We start from the raw sequence: 23250 nt of genomic DNA, 5'->3' as shown, positions 1-23250 counted from the left end.
TGCTTTGCCAACAGGATTGCCACATCATGAGCCCATCCCCTGATTTTACTGACCGTCCATACTACTTGCCCACCCTTTGGGGCAAATTCACTAAGATTCGTAGTTGCGCCAGGCGTAACTTCGGCACACTTTGCCAGGCGTATTTTCGCCCCAGCGCTCCGCAAATTCACTAAAATCCGAAGTTGCGCTCAGGGGTAGCGTAAGGTTGCGAAGTTATTACAATTCACATTTTTTTTGCCCTACACATGTGCCCACTGTATAGTTAAGTTGCCATGAGTCAGGAAATGTAGGGGGGAAGGAGGGGAGCCCCAAAATTTTTTTCGATCTTTTTCAGTCTATCACCCATAATATAGAAAAAACGCCAGCGTTTTTTGGGACTTAGAAAAAATTTGAACTTTTTTTGAAGCAATCCCTATCTACTCTATTGCGCTTCGCCTGGTCTGAGGTGGCGAAGGAAGTCTGGCGTAAAAGGTAGCGTTCAGTACAATGCGCGCGTTAGTGAATTTGTGTAGTTTACGTCCGTTGCGCAAATTCGCCAGGCGTAAGGGTGCGAAGTAACACTAGCGAATCTACGCCAGCGTTCGTTAGTGAATTTGCGAAGTAACGAAAATGACCAACGCTAGCGAATTGACGCTAGCGTTAGGCCCTTCGGCGCTTAGTGAATTTGCCCCTTGATGTCACATAACCTGATGTGACTTGCCACCTCCCACGACGACCTAAAACGTGTCAACTATATTCTTCAAACCAAATATGAACCATTAAAATCACACGCCATTAGACTTGGAAGGTGGGACTTGGTTGAATCCTTTGTGGAATGTTTGGTGTTGCCTTCTGGATTTCACTCTTTACTTTGATGCCTTCCTTTATTACATACCATTAAATGTTCTCCCCACCACTCTTTACCCTTCTTCAGTGCCTTAACGGTATATGCTCTACTCACCTAATCTGTTGTACCAATAGGATGCATTCCATGTGCAATTGTTGTCCTACTTGGTGCTGTACGTATGAATGGATGTGCTGTGAATTTCATAAAGTCTAAACTGCTTTGAATTAAGGGTCAAAATGATGATTGTTTGTGGAGTGCCATGGGGGTGTATGTTAATTGTTGATGTGAATTAATTTTTTAGGCACCCCCGGTCACTAGAGTGTCTAAACGTCGATCCCCAGTGTATTGAGATTGGGCTCTTGTTCAGTCTGTAGAGTGATTAAACTGACACACACAAGTAAAACATACAAAGAGCTCTGTCCCAGTAGGCTGGCTGTGTATGATGGGAGGTATATAGCACCCAGCCTGAGATATTGGCTCCTTTAAATCTCCATGACAGTATCCCTTTAATTTCATTTAAACGGGTTGCTATGGGAAATTGGAAATTGAACAAATAAAGCTAAATAATTGAAAAAAATATATTCGAAGACCAACTTCCAGCTCTCTCTGAATATCACAATCTGCATCATACTTAAAGTTCATTTAAAGATTATCCCTTGAAGTCCAAATTAAAGATTTGCCCAGGACCAACAGTACATCACAGAGTGTGCATACATACTAGATAGTATTTTGTGTGGACGCACCATTGTTAGTCATTTTGGGTGGAACATTGAAGGAGAGAAGGAGGTAAATGCTCTTGCTGAGCACAGGTTAGAAGCAGCCACCAGATACTTAGAAGGTAGGTATCTTTGAACTCCAGTAAGACAACCCATGAGAATGCCCCGGTGAGTAACCCACCAATAGAACTACGATTCTCATTCATCTAGGTCATGATATACATTATTTAGTAGAGTTAAGTCTAAAGCAAGTGGACTTTTTTGAGTTTTCTTGAAAACGTTTCACCGCTCATCCGAGTGGTTTTTTTCAGCTGTGAAGAAGCGATGAGTGGAAAAAAGCTGGAAAGAAAACGCAAAAAAGTCCACTTGCTTTAGACTTAATTCTACTAGATACTGTCCTCCATTGGAACAATATTAAAAAGATTTCAGGATTTTGGCTTCTGAGAGAGAATCCTCACATATATTTTCCTCTCTGAATTAATTGATTAGATTGTTTCTTTAATGACGTAATATCGTTTACACTTGGAAGGGGTAAAAATAATTAAACATTAAATAAAAGCAATAGCGTTGTTTTGCCTCCAATAAGATTAAAAAAATTTGAGATATTTGTTTAAAGGATAAGTAAACTTTTAAAATAAGTGAATGTAAAATTGATGAGGGGGCTATTCTAAGCACTTTTGTAATTTACATTCATTATTTATTTTGTTTTTATTCCAAGATATTAAGGGATACATGTACTGTTAATATGAATGAATTTTGTTACAACAGCGCCACCTGCTGGTCAGTTTCCCACCAGTCTGACCAGCAAGTAGTCAAGGAAGTTGTCAGGAGAAAGAAAGAGGCTGATGTTCTTCTGCTTAGGAAAGATGTGAGAAAGGTTTCTAATTTTATTCCTAAGCAGAAGAACATCAGACTGGTGGGAAAATGACCAGCAGGTGGCGCTGTTGGAACAAAATTCATTCATATTAACAGCACATGTATCCCTTAATATCTTGGAATATAAAGAAAATACATAATGAATGTAAATGACACAAGTGCATAGAATAGCTCCCTCATCCATTTTACATTTGCTAATTTTAGAGGTTTACTTATCCTTTAAAATGGAGTCTATTGGAGATGGCCTTCCCAGAATTCTGAGCTTTCTGGCTAAATGTTTTCCAGATAATGGATCCCATAACTATATCAATTATATGATACTTATAATTAATACTGAACCTTTGGCATGTGACCTTTAGGTTCCCAAGAGCCAAGCCATAATCAAAAGTTCCTGGCACCCATTTAGTGTTCCAAGTTGAAGCTACTCAACCAAGGTGGAAGCTCTCCTGAAAAAAGCTCTAGTCCCAAAGGGGTGAAAATTTGGACCATACTCTATATGTATTATAGAATATCTGACTATTTTAAAGGTTGTTGGGGTATTCCTTAGAACCACTAAGGCACTGCTTTCTTCTACTATCCTGCAGGGGTCCCAGGTTTGTCTCAATACTGGTGGATGAGTAACCTGTGTGAACTTTTGTGTAATCCTGCTTTTTCATAATCTCCATGTCCAGAATAACCATGTCTAACCTGATACCATTTAAATATTTTGTTGAACGGAGCTGCTAAATTATACCCTTGGGGTCTTAGTTGTGTAGACTTGGGGTAGGGCTGAATCCTCTAGGAGTCACCTTGGAAGTCTCAAACAACATGTATTATACCAATGTGTAGGTGTATTATAAGAAAATGTGGGCTGATCAAATCTACAATCTCTGAAGCGGCTTGAACCCCAAGATTCCAAACCAATAACTTACATATAAAAGCAATATGCAACAGATTAGCAAAGCATCTTTATTTACTTGTATCCATTGAGAAGAGCAAAGTAGTCATACAGTATAGAATATCACAAAATGTTAATAACATAAATGTTTATTTGGATATTTAATTTGCAGAATATTCTATGTCTAGCTGGTGAGTTCTTGTTCAACAAATGCAAGTTAGTCTTCTTTTGCTACTGGCCCCACCTGGGACAACAATGGAACTGAACATCATTAAGGCCCGTGTGATCAAGGGAAAAGAAGGAAAATAACCGTTCTATCTTGGTCATAATACCACAGATCCCATACTGGCAAGTCTGGCTCCAAGGTCCATAACTCCCCCACGTAAATCCAGGTCCTTCAACTTCACCTTTGCCCGAGCACCTAAACTTGATGTTGGTAGCGGCTTTGTCATCATATAGTTTTCCCTGGTATGATTCCACTCTTAATGAGAAGGAATTGAAGTACCCACTTTCACAAGAATAAGGGAGGGACCAGTCGCCATTCCTAAATATACGGAAGGTTTGTGGTTAGTCATGCATGTTCTCTGAGCTTTATTGGTCTTTAGTTTACTAACACCATTGCTAAAGCCATACCAGTATGTTGGCAACAAAGTACCACTAATGGGTGCAAGTGCTTTTCGAACGATCACTATGGGGGGCGCTCCCCTTAGAAACACAGAATGGTCAGGAATGTTCACACACTTGGCCATATAGTGTCCCCTACTTGTTAGTTGGTACATAAACCTATAAATGCCTGGAGTGTTGAGTTAGAAGGTACCATACCTAAACAAGATGTTGTGAGATATGTAAAACCTGAATGTTGGCATCCGGGAGGTATGGAAACCTTTTCTGTACATATATGGATATTTGGAGATATGGAAACTAGTATGCATTGATAATATTGTGAGATATGTAGACTCCTGGAATGTATACATTCCTAAAGAAAAATGATATCAGCGGTCTGCTGGGTGCTGTTGAGCATACAAACATCAGACAATAAAACGTTCTTGGAACTCACCGTGACTCTGAAGATTTTATTGTAGACACCTCCCTGGTGTTATTGTAGTCTGAGCAGTACAGACGGATCCCATTGAGACCTGTTTTGTCTATTTCGCTTTCTCGAATCTGTTAAAGAACAAGTCAGAGTTATGGGGAGATGTATCCATTGGTGCAGCCCATTAGGGCAGTGGTTGTCAGACTTTATCTGTTTAAGTCCTTCTTGGAGTCAAACCTTTTGTCAGGGTCCCCCCTATAGAGATATACTTGGCATTGCTGCAGTCATACTTTAAAGAATATCTAGGATAGTAATTGTCACCTTGACTGGCCATTAGAATGGGCTTTTAGTTGCATTGCTACTGCTCCAGGTGCCCCAGGGGTGTGAGCCCCACAGTTTAGGAAAACTGTGCTAAATAAACCCTGGAATTACTGCTAGGTTGAGGCTGGTCATTCCAGGCACTGGTCTCCAGAATGGAGCACAAGGACCTTTGATATCCCTATGAGGAGAACGCCTGCTTTACATAGATGGCAATCCCTATTTCTGTAGGAGAAATGAAAGCAGAGCAGACAGTAACCTTTCCAACACTCCTCCTTTGTCTTTGACCCTATATATTAGGTAGTAGGGCAGGGATCCCCAACCTTTTGAACCTGTGAGCAACATTCAGACGTAAAAGGCGTTGGGGAGCAACACACTCATGAAAAATGTTCTTGGGGTGCCGAATAAGGGCTATGATTGGCCATTTAGTAGCCCTTCTGTGGATTGTCAACCTACATTGAGACTCTGTTTGGCAGTACAGCTGTTTTATATGTAACCAAAACTTGCCTCCAAGCCTAGAATTCAAAAATAATCACCTGCTTTGAGGCCACTGGGAGCAACATCCAAGGGGTTGGTGAGAAACATATTGCTCATGAGCCATTGGTTGGGGATCACTGCACTAGGGAATGGCAGCAGAGCATGTAGTAGCACTTCAGATACTGCCTACTATTGTTTATATAAGACTATTGCATAAAGATGCTAAACCACCATACAAAAAACCCCAAACAATGAAGCATTTTCACTAGAAGTCTATTTATTTTATCCCTCCCTACAGAAGTTTTAATGCCTGGAAGGGTTACTCTGCTTAAGATAAAAGGTGTACAGCAAGGTATACTATATGTGGTCATGTCTTAAAGAGATTTTGGACTTAGAACTTTAGATTATTTCTACAGCTGGCCACATCCCATCCAGACTTTAAATATCTTAACTTACCTTAATAGAGAATTTTTTGGCCACATGGCCTTGGTTGCACTCTTGAAGTGGCCCCCACTCACCCCAAGGACCACCATTTGCAATATTAATGATTGAAGGATTAAGCCGTCCATAGCCTATGGAGAAGAAAGAGAAGATTACCAGGGAGATTTTGATGGCCATCGTGCCAAGATTTCAGTCGACTGGAAACATTCTTCCACTTGTCCGCACACAATTTATAGGTTAACTTAAATTTGAATACACCAGTCAGAAGGAAACATTTCGACATTTGCATATTTTTATTCCAGGTCTGAATAAGATTGTTTGTACCAAAGAACCTTCTTTAAATATTAAAATAGGGAAGTGTCTGCGGGTAAAGGGAAGTTTAACATACAAATAACTGTTAGTCATTTGTCCATTACAACCAGCAGCAATAAGTTCTGATTTATCTACTACCAGCTTGGTTGCTATCAGCAACAACACTGGTTCAAATGAGCACCTATCTTTGTAAATTAGTCCCCTACTGTAACATAAGCATTGATGTTCTGAGCCACAATGAAAGTGGGTAAGTGGAACCCAGCCATCCCAACCAGATAGCAATGTTACACAGAAAATATCAATTGCTATAGTTGTGTGCTAACATGAAATCCCTGCTTGTAGTGGTGATCAGAATGCTTGTATGTCATAGGCCTTCGGAAATATTCACAGAGATGTGCATTTGGGATACTTAAAAAGCAGCTCAAGAATAGAGGAGTAGCACTTATGGAGAATCTATTACACGGTGGGAAAGGTGAAAGTCCTCAACCTCTAAGGCAGGGTATCTGCTACACACAGATTATCTCTATGATCCATTAACAACAGAAATGCTAGAAGAAGTAAGCTGTCCAAGTCCCAATGAACAGACCGGTCGGGCACACAGATCCCCAAAAAGCATGGTAAGAATGTGGTTACTACAATGTGGGAATACACACTACACACAGGGTCAACATTTATATTATCTATAAGTTATTTTTATCAGTAATGATAGTAGGATTAAACTGTCCATTTCATATGGAGAATAATGAGATAACCAAGGAGAATTTGGTGAACATTATACCAAGATCACAGTTGACTGGAGACCTTCCACCATAATCAATGGACCAGTCAGCACAAAGATCCCCAGAAAGAAGTTTAGGAAGAGTGGAGTGTCACTTGTGGAGATTCTTCTACAAAGTAGGACCAGCCAAGGTTCTCAACCTCTTTGAGATGCAAAGCATCTGTTACACACTACACATCCTGACTTTATCTATATATTATGTCTGGAGGATGAAGCCATTTATAGCCTATGGAGAAGAACGTTTACCAAGAAGACTGTGATGAGAATCACAGTTGGCTGGATACATTCAAAAACGTCTTCCACTAGTTGTAAAACACACAATTATAGGTTTCATTAAAGCTGAATGGACCAGACAGCACACAGATCCCAAAATGTAGGGTGGGATAATAGGGGAATGTCATTCATGTAGAAGCTACAACAAGGTAGGAACTGTCAAGATTCTCAACATCTAAGGCAGGGTATAGTCTAAACACATATACTGAATTTATCTGCACATAACATGCCTTGCCATCCTCATAGAGACTGTGCTCATACTTTTATGGAGAAACCATTCTAGTTTGGGTGAGAAGCACTTTAAAGAGCCAACAAGTCTTTCACGTCACAAGATGTGAAGTATAAAGCCTTCTGAATTAAGAAGGTATTTACATATCTCATGTCACACACATAGCACTTTCTTAAAACAATAAATTAGAATTTTTAACTCTCACTTAAGGAATTATAGGCAGAGACATGGAAATTATGTCCCTGTGGCCAACTATGCACCCCGAACTGCTGTTCAGAACCATATATGCACATTTGCGGCAGCCTGTGTTGACCCTATGAGGTCTCATCAGGGGGTAGAACTTGGAAAGCGTCAAAGCAGAGAAACCATTCCAGTTAGGATGAGAAGGGCTAAAAGGAGTCTGGGCATTATATTTGCTATCCTGGTCTTGTTTGCTTCTTGTCTGTGAAGTATCTGCTTATAGTAAAGAGTAATTTCATAATTATCACCCAATATAACCGTCTACATTGGGTTTTACAGATAGGACTTAATAAAGAAAGAGCGGCAGTTCCTCTTCTAGATAAGGAACTGAAACAATTTATAAGAAAGCATTCATTGTGGGCAAGAAAGTCCCAAGTTCTGTCCATAGCATAAGAGTAATTTATAGTAGAAAATGAGAAGTGAAAGTAAGGGAAGTAAAGCTCCATTCTTATATTACAGTAATGTGTTTGCTAATTATGTTCCTGTAAAACACTATTGCAAAGTTTGGATTGCACAGATATTTTGACTTTTAACAGTGTCTCTCCTACATTAGCATGGTATTGTATCATATGCACCTTTGGGACATGCATACAACAGTAGTGTACATACTGTACAACTGGGTGGTATAACATGAAGTCTACAAGCCAGTTCTCCTCCAAGGTAAATTTAATGACCCACCACACTTTGCAAAAGCTTTTTGTATGACATCCTCATTTAATATCATGTGCCCATGGTTTATTGGGTTATGAGTAAGTGTGCTCACTGCCCAAATGGTAGTAATTATAGGGGTCCAATCATGGTGACCATATAATACAAAAAAAATCCTGACCCTTTGCACGTGCCATTATCAAAATATTATTGGGGCATTAAGATTGTTTGTGAAACAAGTTACTGAAGATGCCCTCTCCTTATAAATAGTATAGGGATTGCAGTGGTTTTTCATCTGGACAGCTAAACCAAAATCATCCCTGGTTCCTACCATGATTTTTAATTGACTATGGATTATGCATATACAGTATCTGCATGCAATGAGCAGGACAGGACTACCTTATAGCCTTAACCACACAAGAGTAACCGGAAATGTGGCTACATGGACTAGCATACCCTAACCCTGAGAATGGAGACATGGACCTCAGAAATTAGAATACAAGCCAGTGGCTCTGGCATAACAGGATTTTTGCCTCAAAGTGGAAGCATCTTGGAAACCTTTGGTGCAGGGCATCGAGAACAGTAATACAGGACAAATCAAATCAATAAGGTGCCGCACTTACACTAAATCGCCTTTTGCAGCGTCGGGTGCACAGCTGTGTTCCTCTCTGCCCAAGGAAAAGTTCCACTGTAAAGCAAGAATTCCAGCAGCACTCCGATATGTGAATCAAGCTTGATAAAGGGCTGGAATAGCCCGAAACGTCGCTCTGCTAATGGCATGAATAAATAATCTTTGATTCACATATCGGAGTGCTGCTGGAATTATTGCTTTACAGTAATACAGGACAAGTTATTTCCCTATGAGCATTTCTGTTGCCTGACTGTATTCTGTAGGGCTTCTTATATCAAAACAATCGTATATTCATACATTAGCTTTATTATTTTCCCATCTCGTATCAGTGACTTAGTGATGGGCGAATGAGACCCGTTTCGCTTCGCTGTGCAATGTTTGTGATAGACCTGGCTTTTCACTTGTCTAATGTACCATTGCCTCTTATAAAGAGTACAGCACATTCATTGAGTATATATAGTGGATATTGTAACATATCTAAAATCACCAAGGAGTGACGTGACCATATCAAAGCATGAGGCCAAAGGCTTGGTCATGTAACTCCAAGGTGACATCTAATATCTTTGTAAATTACAGTAAGGGGAACAAATTCCACTATAATTTACAGCTAAAATGTTTAGTGCTACAACAAACTTTCCCTCCCCTCCTATTTATTACAGCCTATGGGGGGCTCATCTGAGAGACAAGGTATGTGAAGTGCAACCTAAAATAGATGGTCTTCCAATCAGAGGAAACTAAAAGTAATCTGGTTAGAAAATATTGTTTGCATCGAAATGTAAAGACAAGGACGTCATGGTGCACAGCAAGAACAATACATCAGCCCAGTCCAGTACCTAAAAATAGGGGAGAAAAGAAGCAATACCCGCATAAATTGTAGCCTTGAAAATGTTTTTATGGGTGGAACTGACTCTTCTATCATTAACATCAGTGTACTTTCCAGGGAAGTGCAACGTATCCGCAGACTTTCTGAGTCATTATTGTTAACATCTGGGAGAGTGATTGCTGAACCCCAAAATATCTCAGAAGATCAGTTAAATGTTGGGACCAAATGTTGGGACTAATAGTCACACAACACATAGATTCCCAGTTTTGTTCCAGGGAGTACAGCACTCAAGCTTACAAGATGGATGCATTCCCATCAGCATGAAGTCAACAGCAACTATAAGTATTTCCACCGGTGCCTATAATTGTGAGGGTGCAAAGACTTGACTACACAAGGCATAAGTGGTTATGACAATTCCCTATTGGTCAAGGAAACGTTGGTCTCTATAACTTCTACAAATGTCAATAACCAGAAAATCCCAATAATATTCATGACCTTCAAAATAACTGTCCAGGAATGTCCCAAAGAGGAAATATGCATTATCTTCAAATCTAGCTATAAGGCTAAGCCCTCTTGGCCATTGCTCCAGGCTCCCCTAAGGGAGGACAGACTCACAGACTAAGGGCCACTGCTTTATTAGTATGTATTGGCTGTTTTCCACTTGATTACATGTAGAAGCCAGACACTGCTGAGAGCCAAACCCTGAAGAATGGTGTAAGCCACAGTGCCATAAAAACTTAAATGTTCTGAGCTCAAAAACATTAAAAACTTGATTTTTTCAGGATTTAGCAGGATTTGTGGCATAAATAAAAAGATTGAAACTGTTGTGGGAATTCAGTTACCACTTGAGGACGACAACATTTATTTGACACACACTCTATGGATTCTAAATTTACAAAAAGTCAGAACCCCAAACAAAGACATCACAGGGTTTTATAGAGAGTTACCAGTGGGAGAGAATAGAGATATTGCTCCACCGCACAGAAAAGCAAAGAACTGATCTTGGAGCCAAGCAGGTGGCTCTGCCCTCAAGGCCAGGGTACTAGTGACCAAGAATTGAGAACAAAATCCATCCAAGTCAGGGGTGCTCCTTGGGTAATCTACATACATAGAATTTTATTCTCTCTCACTACCTAAATCCTGGTGAGCTTTTTATTTTTTTGTAAAAATAAAACCGAGCAATTAACAGAAAAACAGAGTGATTTCAGATGCCCTGAACATGGATTGGTAAGTTTAATAAATTTGCCCCTTATCATTGAAACAAGCCTCACTCTTTCCTTTGTTATTGCATGGAGTCATTCGGTGCACCTACTAAACAAAGAACACACTTTCATTTGCTTATGGTTTAATTATAACATGGCATTGTGATAACAGATATGTAAAAAAGGGGTGTCCCCCCTTACACATGAATTTCTTCACCAATTATTCCCCCAATAAAAAAAAACCCCATCCTTTATTAGATGCCATTAGCACATACACAGTCACAGCAAAAGAACTGGACATCATTGAGGGCTGTGTCATCTTCTTTTCCTTGTGACCCTTCTACCTTGGTCTTCAGCCCACAGATCCCATATTGGCAAGATGGACTCCAAGGTCCGTATGATCCCCATATCAGTCCAGATCCTTCAAGTTCATGGCTGTTTGAGCACTTAAACTTGATATTGTTTGCAGCTGTGTCATCCCCACGTCCCTGGGATGGTTCCACTCTCAAGGAGAAGGAAGTGAGATAGCCAAACGGACACATTCTAGTGGGTGACCAGTTCCCATGCCTAAATAAAAGCATAAAAGCCATGAGTCAGTGATGGGTAAACAGCTTTTTGTAATATTTACTCTGTACTTTAAAATAGCTATAAGTGACATTGTACCAATGGTGATGGGGAATTTAATTTCAATACTGCTAAATACCAAATTCCATTATTTTAGATTATTGGGAAGGGCACGTTCCGGGGGGGGGGAGGATGCACTATAGTTGGCTTTCAGACTGGGTTCCTCAGCTCAAAATATTATGTTACACATATTATGTTATTATATAGGCATATTAAAGGAGAAGCAAAGCTAAAATCACTGGGTAGTGCCAGGTGATTATAGTCTCTTATACCCTATCCCATAACTCCTCTTCTTCAAGAAATGCACCTGCCCAGAGTATTTTTTGTAGAAAAATCTTTGAAAAGTTTCTTATTGCTTACCCAATCTGGGTAGAGGTAAGCAACCAGAATTGCTGGGGGGGGTTTGTTAACAGCTTGGCACACCCAATGATTTGACCTTCCCTTCTCATTTAAGTAGAGTTGAAATCCTTAAATACAAGCAACTCACGGTCCTTGTGTGGAGGTCACTGTCCGTTCAAAATAAATCTGTTTGTAGGGAAAGCAGTGCAGGCGGATGCCATTTAATGCAGTATCATCATTTGGTCCCTGTGGAGATTCAGCCTGAAAAAGAACACATCTCTAACTTCACTCTTTGATAAATATACCCCTAGGAGAGGCAGCTGTGGTGCTAAAACTGGCCAAGTGTTCCTTCTTTAAAAAAAAAAATCGTAACCCAGGAGCACAAAAGAGGAAACCTTGTAGGCCATCCTCTTGAGATCATATTCAGCTGTACTCAGAAAGAAACTTATCCAAGTATCAGCGGCAATTCAATGATTCAATCCAGTTCGACTAGTCGCTGTACAATGGTGCTGCTAATTTTTTTCCTCCAGTCATCAAATCAGGCAATCACTTGGCTAAAACTTAGCTTCTGCCACATTTCTTAGCACTGCCCACAAGTGGTGCTCTGGAAAGTCAACCGTTTCTTGGAGACTGCTTGGATTTTTATGGTTCCCAAACCTGCAGTGCCAGATCTATGAAACTGGGAACTCTACACTCAGAGCCAAAATACTCGGAGACCCATCTGGTACCAGTACTGGCCAAGTGTTCCATCCAAAGAAAAAACCTAACCGAGGAGCAAGGAGCACAAGAGAGGAAACCTTCTGAGATCTTTAGCTGGATATAGAAAGGAACTTATTCAAGTATTGGTGAGAACTAAGCTATTTATTCATTAACTCATGCCAGTTCGACTAGTCACAGTATAATGTGCTGATATTTTTTCCAATCATCAAATCTGGCAATCACTTGGCTAAAGCTTAGCTTCAGCTATATTTCTTAGCACTCCATACTGGTGGTGCTTTGGAAAGTCAGCTGTTCCCTAGAGATTCTTGCATTGGTAGGGTTCCCAAACCTGCAGTCTATGAAACTGGGAACTCTACACTCTGAACCAAAAATGTTTGCAGAGGAGGCTGGTGCTAGCACTGGCCAAGTGTTCCTCCTCAAGAAAAATCCTAACGAAGGAACACAAGAGAGGAAACCTTGTAGGCCATCCTTCTGAGATCTCAGCTGGAAATAGAAAGAGAATTGGTGAGACCTGAACTATTTATTCGGTCACTGTATAATAGTGGCTGGATCATTTGGCTAAAACTTAACTTCAGCCACATTTCTCTTTACTCATAACTGGTAAGGCTCTGGAAAATCAGTTGTTCCCTAGAAAAAGCTTGGATCTTTATGGTTCCCTAACATGCTGCACCAAGTCCTTATAAAAAAAAATTCTAACCAATCTATTGCTATCATTGATTTGCTGAAACAAAAGCATATACGTTTTACTAACACTTTCACCTTATCTTGATCCAGAAAAATTAGAATTTTAGCTGGTACTACTAATTTGCAGGAGAAAATAAATTAGGGCAACTTGCTCCTGTCGATATTTTCTGGTTAATGTTTGCTCCTTTTTTTAGGTTTTGTGGATTCATTTGCACAATACTTTCATATTTAATGGCTGGAAACTCGTGTATAGTGTTGAGAACAAGGCTGCACTGCCTAAGCCAGGCCCAGAAGAGCAAGGACACCTATCTCTATGAAGTTTTATATATTTACAACGAAAGATGTGCCTGCACATGAAATTAAAAAAAAAATAAACACAGCCATGAAGTTCTAGTTTGTTAACTCACCTTTAACGAGAAGCCCGTGGCCACATATCCTTGAGGGCACATTTCTTCTCGACCCCAGCTGCCCCATCGACCTCCATTTGGAACACGAATAGAATAGAGATTTGGTTGACCAAATCCTACTGAGAAAAGAGCAAGGAGCACAATAGAGGAAACCTTGTAGGCCATCCTTCTCAGATCCTATTCAGCTGGACATAGAAAGAAACTCATCCAAGTATTGACAAAGACGCAACTCCTTTGACTAGTCACTGTATAATGGTGTTAATATTTTTTCCTCCAGTCATCAAATCAGGCTATCACTTGGCTAAAACTTGTGTCTTAACCAACAAAAAATATTGTGGTTGAAAACAATGCAAATGAAAACTCTTATTCAAAGCTCTAACAAAGACATTTGTACCAACATGATTTGTTGATGTAATGTTTTGGCTTTGATAGGGATTGGAATATGCCCTCAGAGAACTGCTTAGCTGGGAAAATGTCATGCTAAATTGCCTTGGGTTCTGAATATTAACCAGAACAAAGATGTGTGGTAGAGAAAGAGAAGTAGATGAGCTGAGTTGAAACAGCAGAACACATTCCTAAAGTGGGAATAGTTTAGGTTGAAATCAATGTGCCCCTTAATAACCCATGGGGGCATATTTACTAAACTCGAGTAAAGGATTCGAAGTAAAAAAACTTTGAATTTCGAAGGTTTTTTTGGGGTACTTCGACCATCGAATAGGATACTTCAACCTTCGACTACGACTTCGACACGAACGATTCGAACTAAAAATCGTTCGACTATTCGACCATTCGATAGTCGAAGTACTGTCTCTTTAAAAAAAACTTTGACGACCTACTTCGGCACTTTAAACCTACCGAGCATCAATGTTAGCCTATGGGGACCTTCCCCATAAGCTTTCTATGCTTTTTTTGATCGAAGGAAAATCCTTCGATCGATGGATTAAAATCCTTCGAATCGTTTGATTCGAAGGATTTAATAGTTTGATCGAACGTTTTTTCCTTCGATCGTTCCATCTGAGTATTTGCAGAAAATACTTTAACTTCGATATTCGAAGTCGAAGGATTTCACTTCGATGGTCGAATATCGAGGGTTAATTAACCCTCGATATTCGACCCTTAGTAAATGTGCCCCTTAGTGTGGGTTATTTCTGATCTTTCACCTTTGACAAATATGACTGATATGTGAAATCTTACAAGAAGAAGAAGAAGAATACTTCAATTATCCAGACATTGACTGGGGTAATGGGGTTGCTAAGACAGAAAAAGCTTGTAGATTTGTAAATATGCTGAATGACAACTTTGTATTCCAGCTCGTTCAAGAACCTACTAGGAATAACTCTCTTTTGGACCTTGTAATAACTAACAATACTGAACTCATCTCTAACATTTGTGTGGGTGAGGGGCATTTAGGGAATAGTGATCATAACATGGTCTCCTTTGAGATTCTGTTACAGAAGCAACTCTATAAGGGAGTAACTCAAACACTAAATTTCAGACGTGCAAACTTTGACAGTATAAGGGCATCTCTGCAACATATTAAGTGGGAAATGCTTTTCACAGGGTTAAACACAGAACAAAAATGGGAAGTCTTTAAAATGCTGCTTAATAAATATACTTGTCAGTATATTCCACTTGTAAGCAAGGAACGTCGTTGCAAAGCAAAACCTTTTTGGTTCAATAGAAGCGTTGGTGTTGTGGTGGGTAAGAAAAGACCTGCTTTTAAGGCTTTCAAGTTAGCTGGAACAGCCGAACCATTTATAAGGTACAAGGAGGCCAATAAATCATGATAAGAAGCTATAAGGCAAGCTAAAATTGATATAGAAAAGGATATTGCCGCAAGCAGTAAAAAAAAATCCAAAATAATTTTTTAAATATGTTAATAGTAAAAAATGAAGCAGGAAGGGGTGGGACCCTTACTATCAGAGGGGGGTCAGCTGGTTGATGAAAACAAAATAAAAGCTCAGATTCTGAACTCGTATTTTTCATCTGTCTACACAAATGAGGAACCAGTAAGTGAAGGTTTCCTTCTTAATAGTCCCAATTCTAGTAATACAATTAACGATGCATGGTTCACACATGATGAAATTCAAAAGAGACTAGAACATGTTAAGATTAACAAAGGTCCGGGACCAGATGGTATTAGTCCCAGGGTACTTAGCGAGCTTAGCTCTGTGATTGCCAAAACTCTTTACTTAATTTTTCAGGATTCATTGATATCTGGCATAGTGCCGAGAGACTGGCGAATTGCTAATGTGGTGCCGCTATTCAAAAAAGGATCCCGTTCTCAGCCTCAAAACTATAGGCCAGTTAGTCTGACATCAGTGGTAGGAAAGCTTTTCGAAGGGTTAATAAAGGATAAGATACTGGACTTCATAGCAAATCATAATACTATGAGTTTGTGCCAGCATGGTTTTATGCGTAATAGATCTTGCCAGACTAACTTAATTTCTTTTTATGAGAAGGTGAGCAGGGACCTGGATTCTGGGATGGCAGTGGATGTGATTTACTTAGACTTTGCTGAAGCATTTGATACAGTGCGACACAGAAGGTTACTGGTTAAATGAAGGAATGTTGGCCTGGAACATAGTATTTGTACCTGTATAGAGAACTGGCTAAAAGATAGACTACAAAGAGTGGTGGTAAATGGAACATTGTCTAATTGGACCAGTGTTGTTAGTGGAGTACCGCAGGGCTCTGTACTAGGTCCCTTGCTTTTCAACTTTATTAATGACCTGGAGGTGGCCATTGAAAGTACTGTTTCTATTTTTGCAGATGATACTAAATTGTGCAGAACTATAGGTTCCATGCAGGATGCTGCCACTTTGCACAGTGATTTGTCTAAGTTGGAAAACTGGGCAGCAAACTGGAAAATGAGGTTCAATGTTGATAAATGCAGGTTATGCACTTTGGCAAAAATAATATAAATGCAAGTTATACACTAAATGGCCGTGTGTTGGGAGTTTCCTTAAATGAGAAGGATCTAGGGGTCTTTGTAGATAACAAGTTGTCTAATTCTGGGCAGTGTCATTCTGTGGCTACTAAAGCAAATAAAGTTCTGTCTTGCATAAAAAAGGGCATTACCGTATATACTCGAGTATAAGCCGATCCGAGTATAAGCCGAGGTACCTAATTTTACCTACGAAAACTGGGAAAACTTATTGACTCTAGTATAAGCCTAGACACAACTACAGCCCTGTCTCCCAGCAGCGCACCTTCCGCCAAAGAGACTCCCCCAGCATGGTGACAGAGAATTGTGCAGAGAGTGCTGTGTGTCATAAAACCATCACTGATCTTTCGTATAACCAACAGATGGCGCTGTGTGATATTGCCATCACTGTTAATCCTTTATTCAACCAACAGATGGCGCTGTGTGATATTGCAGTTACTGTTATTCTTTGATATAACCAACAGATGGCGCTGTGTGATATTGCAGTCACTGTTATTCTTTGATACAACCAACAGATGGTGCTGTGTGATATTGCAGTTACTGTTATTCTTTGATATAACCAACAGATGGCGCTGTGTGATATTGCAGTTACTGTTATTCTTTGATACAACCAACAGATGGCGCTGTGTGATATTGCAGTCACTGTTATTCTTTGATACAACCAACAGATGGCGCTGTGTGATATTGCAGTCACTGTTATTCTTTGATATAACCAACAGAGGGCGCACTGTTATTCTTTCATAAAACCAACAGAGGGCATGGTGGGATATTGCAGTCTCTCCCCAAGTGAACTGTTGGTATAGGAATGATTAAAAGTGACTGCAATCTCGGCTACTGCCCGCTGACCCGAGTATAAGCCGAGGTAGACTTTTTCAGCACATTTTGGATGCTGAAAAACTCGGCTTATACTCGAGTATATACGGTAACTCAAGGGATAAAAACATAATTATGCCTCTTTATAGGTCCCTGGTAAGGCCTCATATAATGTATGCAGTGCAGTTTTGGACTCCATTCCTTAAGAGGGATATAAATGAGCTGGAGAGAGTGCAGAGACATGCAACTTAATTGGTTAGAGGGATGAAAGACTTAAATTATGATGGTAGACTGTCAAGGTTGGGGTTGTTTTCTCTGGAAAAAAGGCGCTTATGAGGGGCCATGATTAGACTTTACAAGTATTAGAGGACATTATAGTCAAATAGCAGGGGACCTTTTTACCCATAAAATGGATCACCGTACCAGAGGCCTCCCCTTTAGACTAGAAGAAAAGAAGTTTCATTTGAAGCAACGTAGGGGGTTCATCACAGTCAGGACAGTGAGGTTGTGGAATGCACTGCCGGGTGATGTTGTGAGGGCTGATTCAGTTAATGCCTTTAAGAATGGCTTGGATGTAGGGATGGGCGAATTTTTTCGCCTCGTTTGGCCGAAAAAATGACGCCCATAGACTTGTATGGAGATGTGCGTCAAAAAAAAAAGACGCGCGACAAAATAATTTTTTTTGACGCCCATAGACTTTAATGGGTGTCTGCGACATTTCGCCGGCGGCAAATTTTTGGCGAAACGAAACGGGTCAAATTCGCCCATCCCTGCTTGGATGATTTCTTGGACAGACATAATATCAAAGGCTATTGTGATACTAAGCTCTATAGTTAGTATAGGTATGGGTATATATCATTTATGTGACAGTAGGGAGGGGTGTGTGTATGGGGCTGGGTTTTGGAGGGGTTGAACTTGATGGACTTTGTCTTTTTTCAACCAAATTTAACTATGTAACTATGTAATACAGTCTCCCAAATGTCAACCGAAATTGGCCCTTTGTCACTGTACTGGGTCCCTTTGCCGGGGCATCTCCGTTCTTTGGGAACCACTTCCCTATATATGTCAAGGAGCTTTAAGATCTACTGTTTTATAGTATCTCATAGTTCCTATGCAGAGTCATGGGGTAAGGTGGAACAGTGTGCTAGGAAGAGTCTACAAAAGGGTGGAGGTCTGAGATTTGTCCTCATAGTTCCCTGAATTACCACATTGTCTAAGCACCATTTCAAATATTATGTTTTAAGGAAACACTGACACATACACTATTGTTGCCCCTGAAGGACAAAGAAACCAGTTCTTCATAAAATTGGTGGGAGCAGAAGAAGGTAGAAAATAAATTGCAAAAAACTGGGTTGAAAGACGGATTCCAATGTCTCTTTGGTTGAGTTTTTACCAACCCTAGTTTCAAACTCTTTGACCTCAAAAGTTTGAACTCTGTCTTAGGTTTTTGTCTCTCCCCAACTTGGATTCTTAAATACATCGCTTGGTTCTCATTTGAGGACTTTCTTTGTATTCATGGGTGACAGGATCTGCCCATAAAAGGTTATTAGTGAAGGCCAAATTATGTGTGACTTTATTACTAACCAACCAGCTGTTCCCTAAGTTTAAAAAAAAGGCTATGAACGTCTCTCCTCTCCCGCCATTGTGGTTCCCTAACACACATACAGTACATTTGGCTATGGATAAAACTGGTCCAATAAACACAGGCTTTTTGTATTGCAGTTGATAAACTCTTCTATTGGAAAGAACTGGATAATTATTCTGTGGTTCTGTAGATGAGTGGGAAAGGGAACCCACAAAAAGGGGAAATATATTAGATCTCTTCTTTGGCTTGGAAATAATCCTTGAGGAACAAACAAAATGACGGTGGGAAAGAGCAACAACAGAGAAATATCTCCTGTGGGCATAAAAACATGAACCTCGCCCTGACAATGTGCCTACACAGGCTGAAAATTAATAAATATGCCGCTCATTTTATGTAAAGATGTTAGTAGGTACTACGTATAAGAGGCTTTGCAAGAAATCATAGAAAACTGAGATTATAAAATATACTAAAGGAAATTATTTTAAAAGGTATAACTTCTCAGGAGAGCTAAAAGAAATAAGATATATTTAAAGAAATATAATATTTGGCTGCATCCATTAACATTTGGTGGCCCAACAATGGCTGTTTTGCTCTGGCTTCACCACAAATTTACAAAGGGGTTCCTGATAAGAATTATTTGTTATTACTTGATATATATTAATATTTTTTTTGTTCTTTAATTTGAGAAGATCATGCGACACTTGATATTATATGGTAGCTGCTTTGTTCCTTTACGCAACTGCAGTAATCATTTCTATATTTTTATTGAGTTTTGCATTTTGCATAAGTTCTAGACCCATGTAAGACTTATGTCTATATTCTTCACTTAATTTCAACTAGTACAGCAAAACAACTCAACGTCATTGAGGGCAGTGTCATCACCATCCCCTTGTCCCTCTTCTACCCTGGTCTGAATACCACAGATGCCTTTAGCACATGAACTGCTCCAACTTCCATACAAACCCCAAGAAAGTCCACGTCATTTAATTTCACGACCATTCAAGCACTGAAACTTGATGTTGTTGACTGCGGTGTCATCACCACCTCCCTGTGATGGTTCTTATTTTAAGGAGAAGGCAGTGAGGTAACCACAGAGACGCCATACAGAAGAAGACCATGTCCCAAACTTGATTTGAAGAGAAGACCATTCGTGTTCATGTAGAGTAGTGGATTTTGAACTTTATTGAACCACCACTGCCCTTAATAGGGTTCAGAACAAGGAAAACACTGCTCTTTATTCATAGTTCCAAGTTGTAGTTCTCACACTGATGTTTAGGCTGGGGCACCAGGAGCATCTAGTAGAGCAAATTAGTATGCTCCCAAAATCACCTCCTAACTGGTCTACATGTTGGAGTCCACAACTACTGTTTTTGATCCTCTTGGAGACCAGCCATACAATTTGGGAACCACCGATACAGAGGAACTTAACTAGCATTTGATATTTAACCAAACTACTCTGAAGTATATGTCTTGCAGACAACATTGCTGTACATTTTGACAATATTAATATTTAGGATTGTACAATATAATTGCAGTACTCCAGTTCCTCCTACCCAAATGGACCTCTTTCTCCATAAGTGAAACCCTTCATCCAAATGGACATCTCTCCGGGCTATATTTATCAAAGAGTGAAGTTAGAGATCACCACTGTCCTCTAGAGTGAAATTCCCCCACTCTCCATTCATTTCTATGGGATTTTTAAAAGAGTATTTATCAATAGGTGAAAGTGAAAGTTTATCCTTTGATAAATACGCCTTTCAAAATCCCATAGAAATGAATGGAGAGTGGGGGAATTTGACTCTAGAGGACAGTGTTGATTTCTAACTTCATTCTTTGATGAGGATACCCCCATGAATGTACAGTACCTCCTACCCTTCATCCAAATGGATGTCCCTCACTATGAGGACATTTTTTTAAAGAGTAAAGCATGTTTTTTTTATCAAAACTGTGCCAAAATGACAATTCGCAGGGTTATTGTCAATTTACTAAAAGGTACAGTAAAAAGTTCAGCCCTGGAGCAGTTACTTGTGTTTCACTAGGCAAATTTTCGCTCAGGCGAACGATTGTTAATCAAAAAATGTATCAAAGTGTGAACTTTCCTATACTTTACCCTTTTCACCAAAGTCTATTGGTTCTACTTGTCTAATTGATAAGATGAAGCCACTTTCTCAACATTATTATGTTAAATCATATATGTTATTTACACTTTTTTTTACCATTTGAAGCTCATGACACATTTGTTTTAGGGTGGGTTTATGTCTAGGACAATAGAGTGCAGAGACTAAGTGCAACTAAACTGGTTAGAGGGAGGGAAGAGTTAAATTATGAGGGGAGACTGTCAAGGTTGGGGTTGTTTTCTCTGGAAAAAAGGCGCTTGTGAGGGGACATGATTAGACTTTACAAGTACATTAGAGGACATTATAGACAAATAGCAGGGGACCTTTTTCGCCAGGGCACCGCTAATTCACTAAAATCCGAAGTTACGCCCACAGAGGTGAAAGGTAGCGAAGTTGCGCCAGTGTTAATTCGTCAAGCAAAGCGAAGTTACGCTAGCGATGCCTTATCTGCATACGGCGCCAAGTTAAAGTACAATGGACGTATATGTAGCAGCAAATACATTACACTACACAAGCCTGGGAAACCTTCATTAAATAAAATAGAGTTGTTATATTGCCCTATACATGTGCCCACTGTATAGTTTAGGTGCCATATGTTAGGAAATGTAGGGGGGAAGGAGGGTACCCCAAAAAAATTTACAATCTTTTTCAGCCTATCACCTTTAAAAAAGGAAAAGACGCCAGCGTTTTTTGGGACTTTTAAATTTTAACTTTTTTTGAAGCAATCCCTATCTACTCTATTGCACTTCGCCTGGTCTGAGGTGGTGAAGGCAAGTCTGGCGCAAAGTCTGGTAACGTTCAGTAAAATGCGCAAGTTAGCGAATTAGCGTAGTTATGTCCCTTTGCCATAGCGCAACTTGATCTGGAGTAAGGTGCGAAGTTGCGCTAGAGTAGGTCCACTTCGCTAGCGAATTTACGCCAGAGCCTGTTAGTAAATCGACGAAGTAACAAAATGACGTTACGCTGGTGAATTTGCGCTGGTGTTAGCCGCTTCACGCTTTAGTAAATTTGCCCCTCTAAGAGAGGCTTGGATGATTTCTTGGATAAACATAATATCAAAGTCTATTGTGATACTAAGGGGTATATTTATCAAAGAGTGAAGTTAATAGTGAAGTTCCGCCACTAGAGTGAAATTCCGCCACTTTCCATTCATTTCTATCGGATTTTTATAGGCGTATTTATCAAAGGGTGAACTTTCACTTTGACCCATTGATAAATACGCCTTTCCAAATCCCATAGAAATGAATTGAGAGCTGCGGAATTTCACTCTAGTGGCGGAACATCACTCTTTGATAAATTTACCCCTAAGCTCTATAGTTAGTATAGATATGGGTATATATCATTTATGTGACAGTAGGGAGGGGTGTGTGTATGGGGCTGGGTTTTCATTTGGAGGGGGTGAACTTGATGGACTTTGTCTTTTTTAAACCCAAATTAACTATGTAACTATATGAATATAACACATTGTGTAGAATTACAGGGGAATTTTCAATAATGTAGATAGAATTAAGGTTCCTTATACTGTATAGCTGAAGTTCTATTTATTTTAGTTAGATAAGTGTTTCAGTGCAGTTTCCATGTACCATGAAGAGAAATGAACACACCATGGTTTAGGTTTTCTCTTTTTCTAACAAGTGAACAATCAACCAAAGTTTATTCCTAAAATGTCTTGCATGAGGATGGACTCTTTAAGCCAAAACCCTTAAGTGATGGTTCCTTCACTTTGTTGTTCTCCAAGTCTTACCCCTCAAAAGCCATGTTCCAATGTTTGCACTGATTCCCTACGGTCCTCAATACAGTGATTTCCAAACAATGGGGCTCATTTATCAACACTGGGCAAATTTGCCCATGGGCAGTAACCCATGGCACCCAATCAGATTGCTGCATGCATTGTACTGCTTGCAGCTGGCTTTAAAAAGCTGATCACCGATTGGTTGCTATAGGTAACTGCCCATGGGCAAATTTGCCCAGTATTGATAAATGAGCCCCAATGGGTCTGCCCCCGGGGGGCATCTGGAGCAGAGTCAGGGGTGGTTTAGGCTGAGACCATTGAGAATGAGATGTAGGGAGAATGTTATGTGTTTTCCAAGATATTCGTGGAACTATAGTCAATGAATCCCCATTGATTAACTTTATCTATAACCTTGTAATGATCTAAGAGGGTCCAAACAAGATGCTTGAAGTAAAAAGGTCTGACAACCACTGCTTCAATACCAAAGATGGAAGAAAGAATTACTGACGTGTTCAAATCTTAAGAAACCCATGATTAGTCTATGGCTACACACTTCCAGTCAGTACCTAATGGCTTAGAGAA

General features: G+C 39.8%; 2 protein-coding genes across 2 annotated transcripts; both read right to left on the bottom strand.

Moving 5' to 3' along the window:
• Positions 1–3352: 3352 nt before the first annotated feature.
• Positions 3353–5845, bottom strand: LOC121401668 (vitelline membrane outer layer protein 1-like). Its single transcript, XM_041587391.1, has 3 exons — positions 5580–5845; positions 4353–4459; positions 3353–3839 (listed from the first exon to the last, which is right to left on the bottom strand). Exons 1-3 carry the CDS (start codon positions 5739–5741, stop codon positions 3527–3529), a joined length of 582 nt encoding a protein of 193 aa, XP_041443325.1. The 5' UTR covers positions 5742–5845; the 3' UTR covers positions 3353–3526.
• A 4988-nt stretch (positions 5846–10833) lies between these two features.
• On the bottom strand, positions 10834–14153 carry LOC108710473 (vitelline membrane outer layer protein 1). Its single transcript, XM_018251610.2, has 3 exons — positions 13475–14153; positions 11812–11924; positions 10834–11267 (listed from the first exon to the last, which is right to left on the bottom strand). Exons 1-3 carry the CDS (start codon positions 13637–13639, stop codon positions 10955–10957), a joined length of 591 nt encoding a protein of 196 aa, XP_018107099.1. The 5' UTR covers positions 13640–14153; the 3' UTR covers positions 10834–10954.
• Between the last annotated feature and the right edge of the window lie 9097 nt (positions 14154–23250).

The sequence above is a fragment of the Xenopus laevis genome, chromosome 3L (assembly GCF_017654675.1).
Source record: "Xenopus laevis strain J_2021 chromosome 3L, Xenopus_laevis_v10.1, whole genome shotgun sequence".
In the NCBI taxonomy this organism is placed as follows: Eukaryota; Metazoa; Chordata; class Amphibia; order Anura; family Pipidae; genus Xenopus; species Xenopus laevis.
The sequence above is the reverse complement of the archived record's forward strand: the minus strand, read 5'-3'. Positions and strand labels throughout refer to the sequence as shown.

Coding starts and splice junctions, on each gene's coding strand:
- LOC108710473 (XM_018251610.2), bottom strand. CDS start 13,639: ATGGCCTACAAGGTTTCCTCTATTGTGCTCCTTGCTCTTTTCTCAGTA. Junction 11,925..13,474: donor CCACGGGCTTCTCGTTAAAG/GTGAGTTAACAA, acceptor GTTCTTTTTCAG/GCTGAATCTCCACAGGGACC. Junction 11,268..11,811: donor GTGACCTCCACACAAGGACC/GTGAGTTGCTTG, acceptor GCTTTTATTTAG/GCATGGGAACTGGTCACCCA.
- LOC121401668 (XM_041587391.1), bottom strand. CDS start 5,741: ATGGCCATCAAAATCTCCCTGGTAATCTTCTCTTTCTTCTCCATAGGC. Junction 4,460..5,579: donor CCAAAAAATTCTCTATTAAG/GTAAGTTAAGAT, acceptor GTTCTTTAACAG/ATTCGAGAAAGCGAAATAGA. Junction 3,840..4,352: donor ATAAAATCTTCAGAGTCACG/GTGAGTTCCAAG, acceptor CCGTATATTTAG/GAATGGCGACTGGTCCCTCC.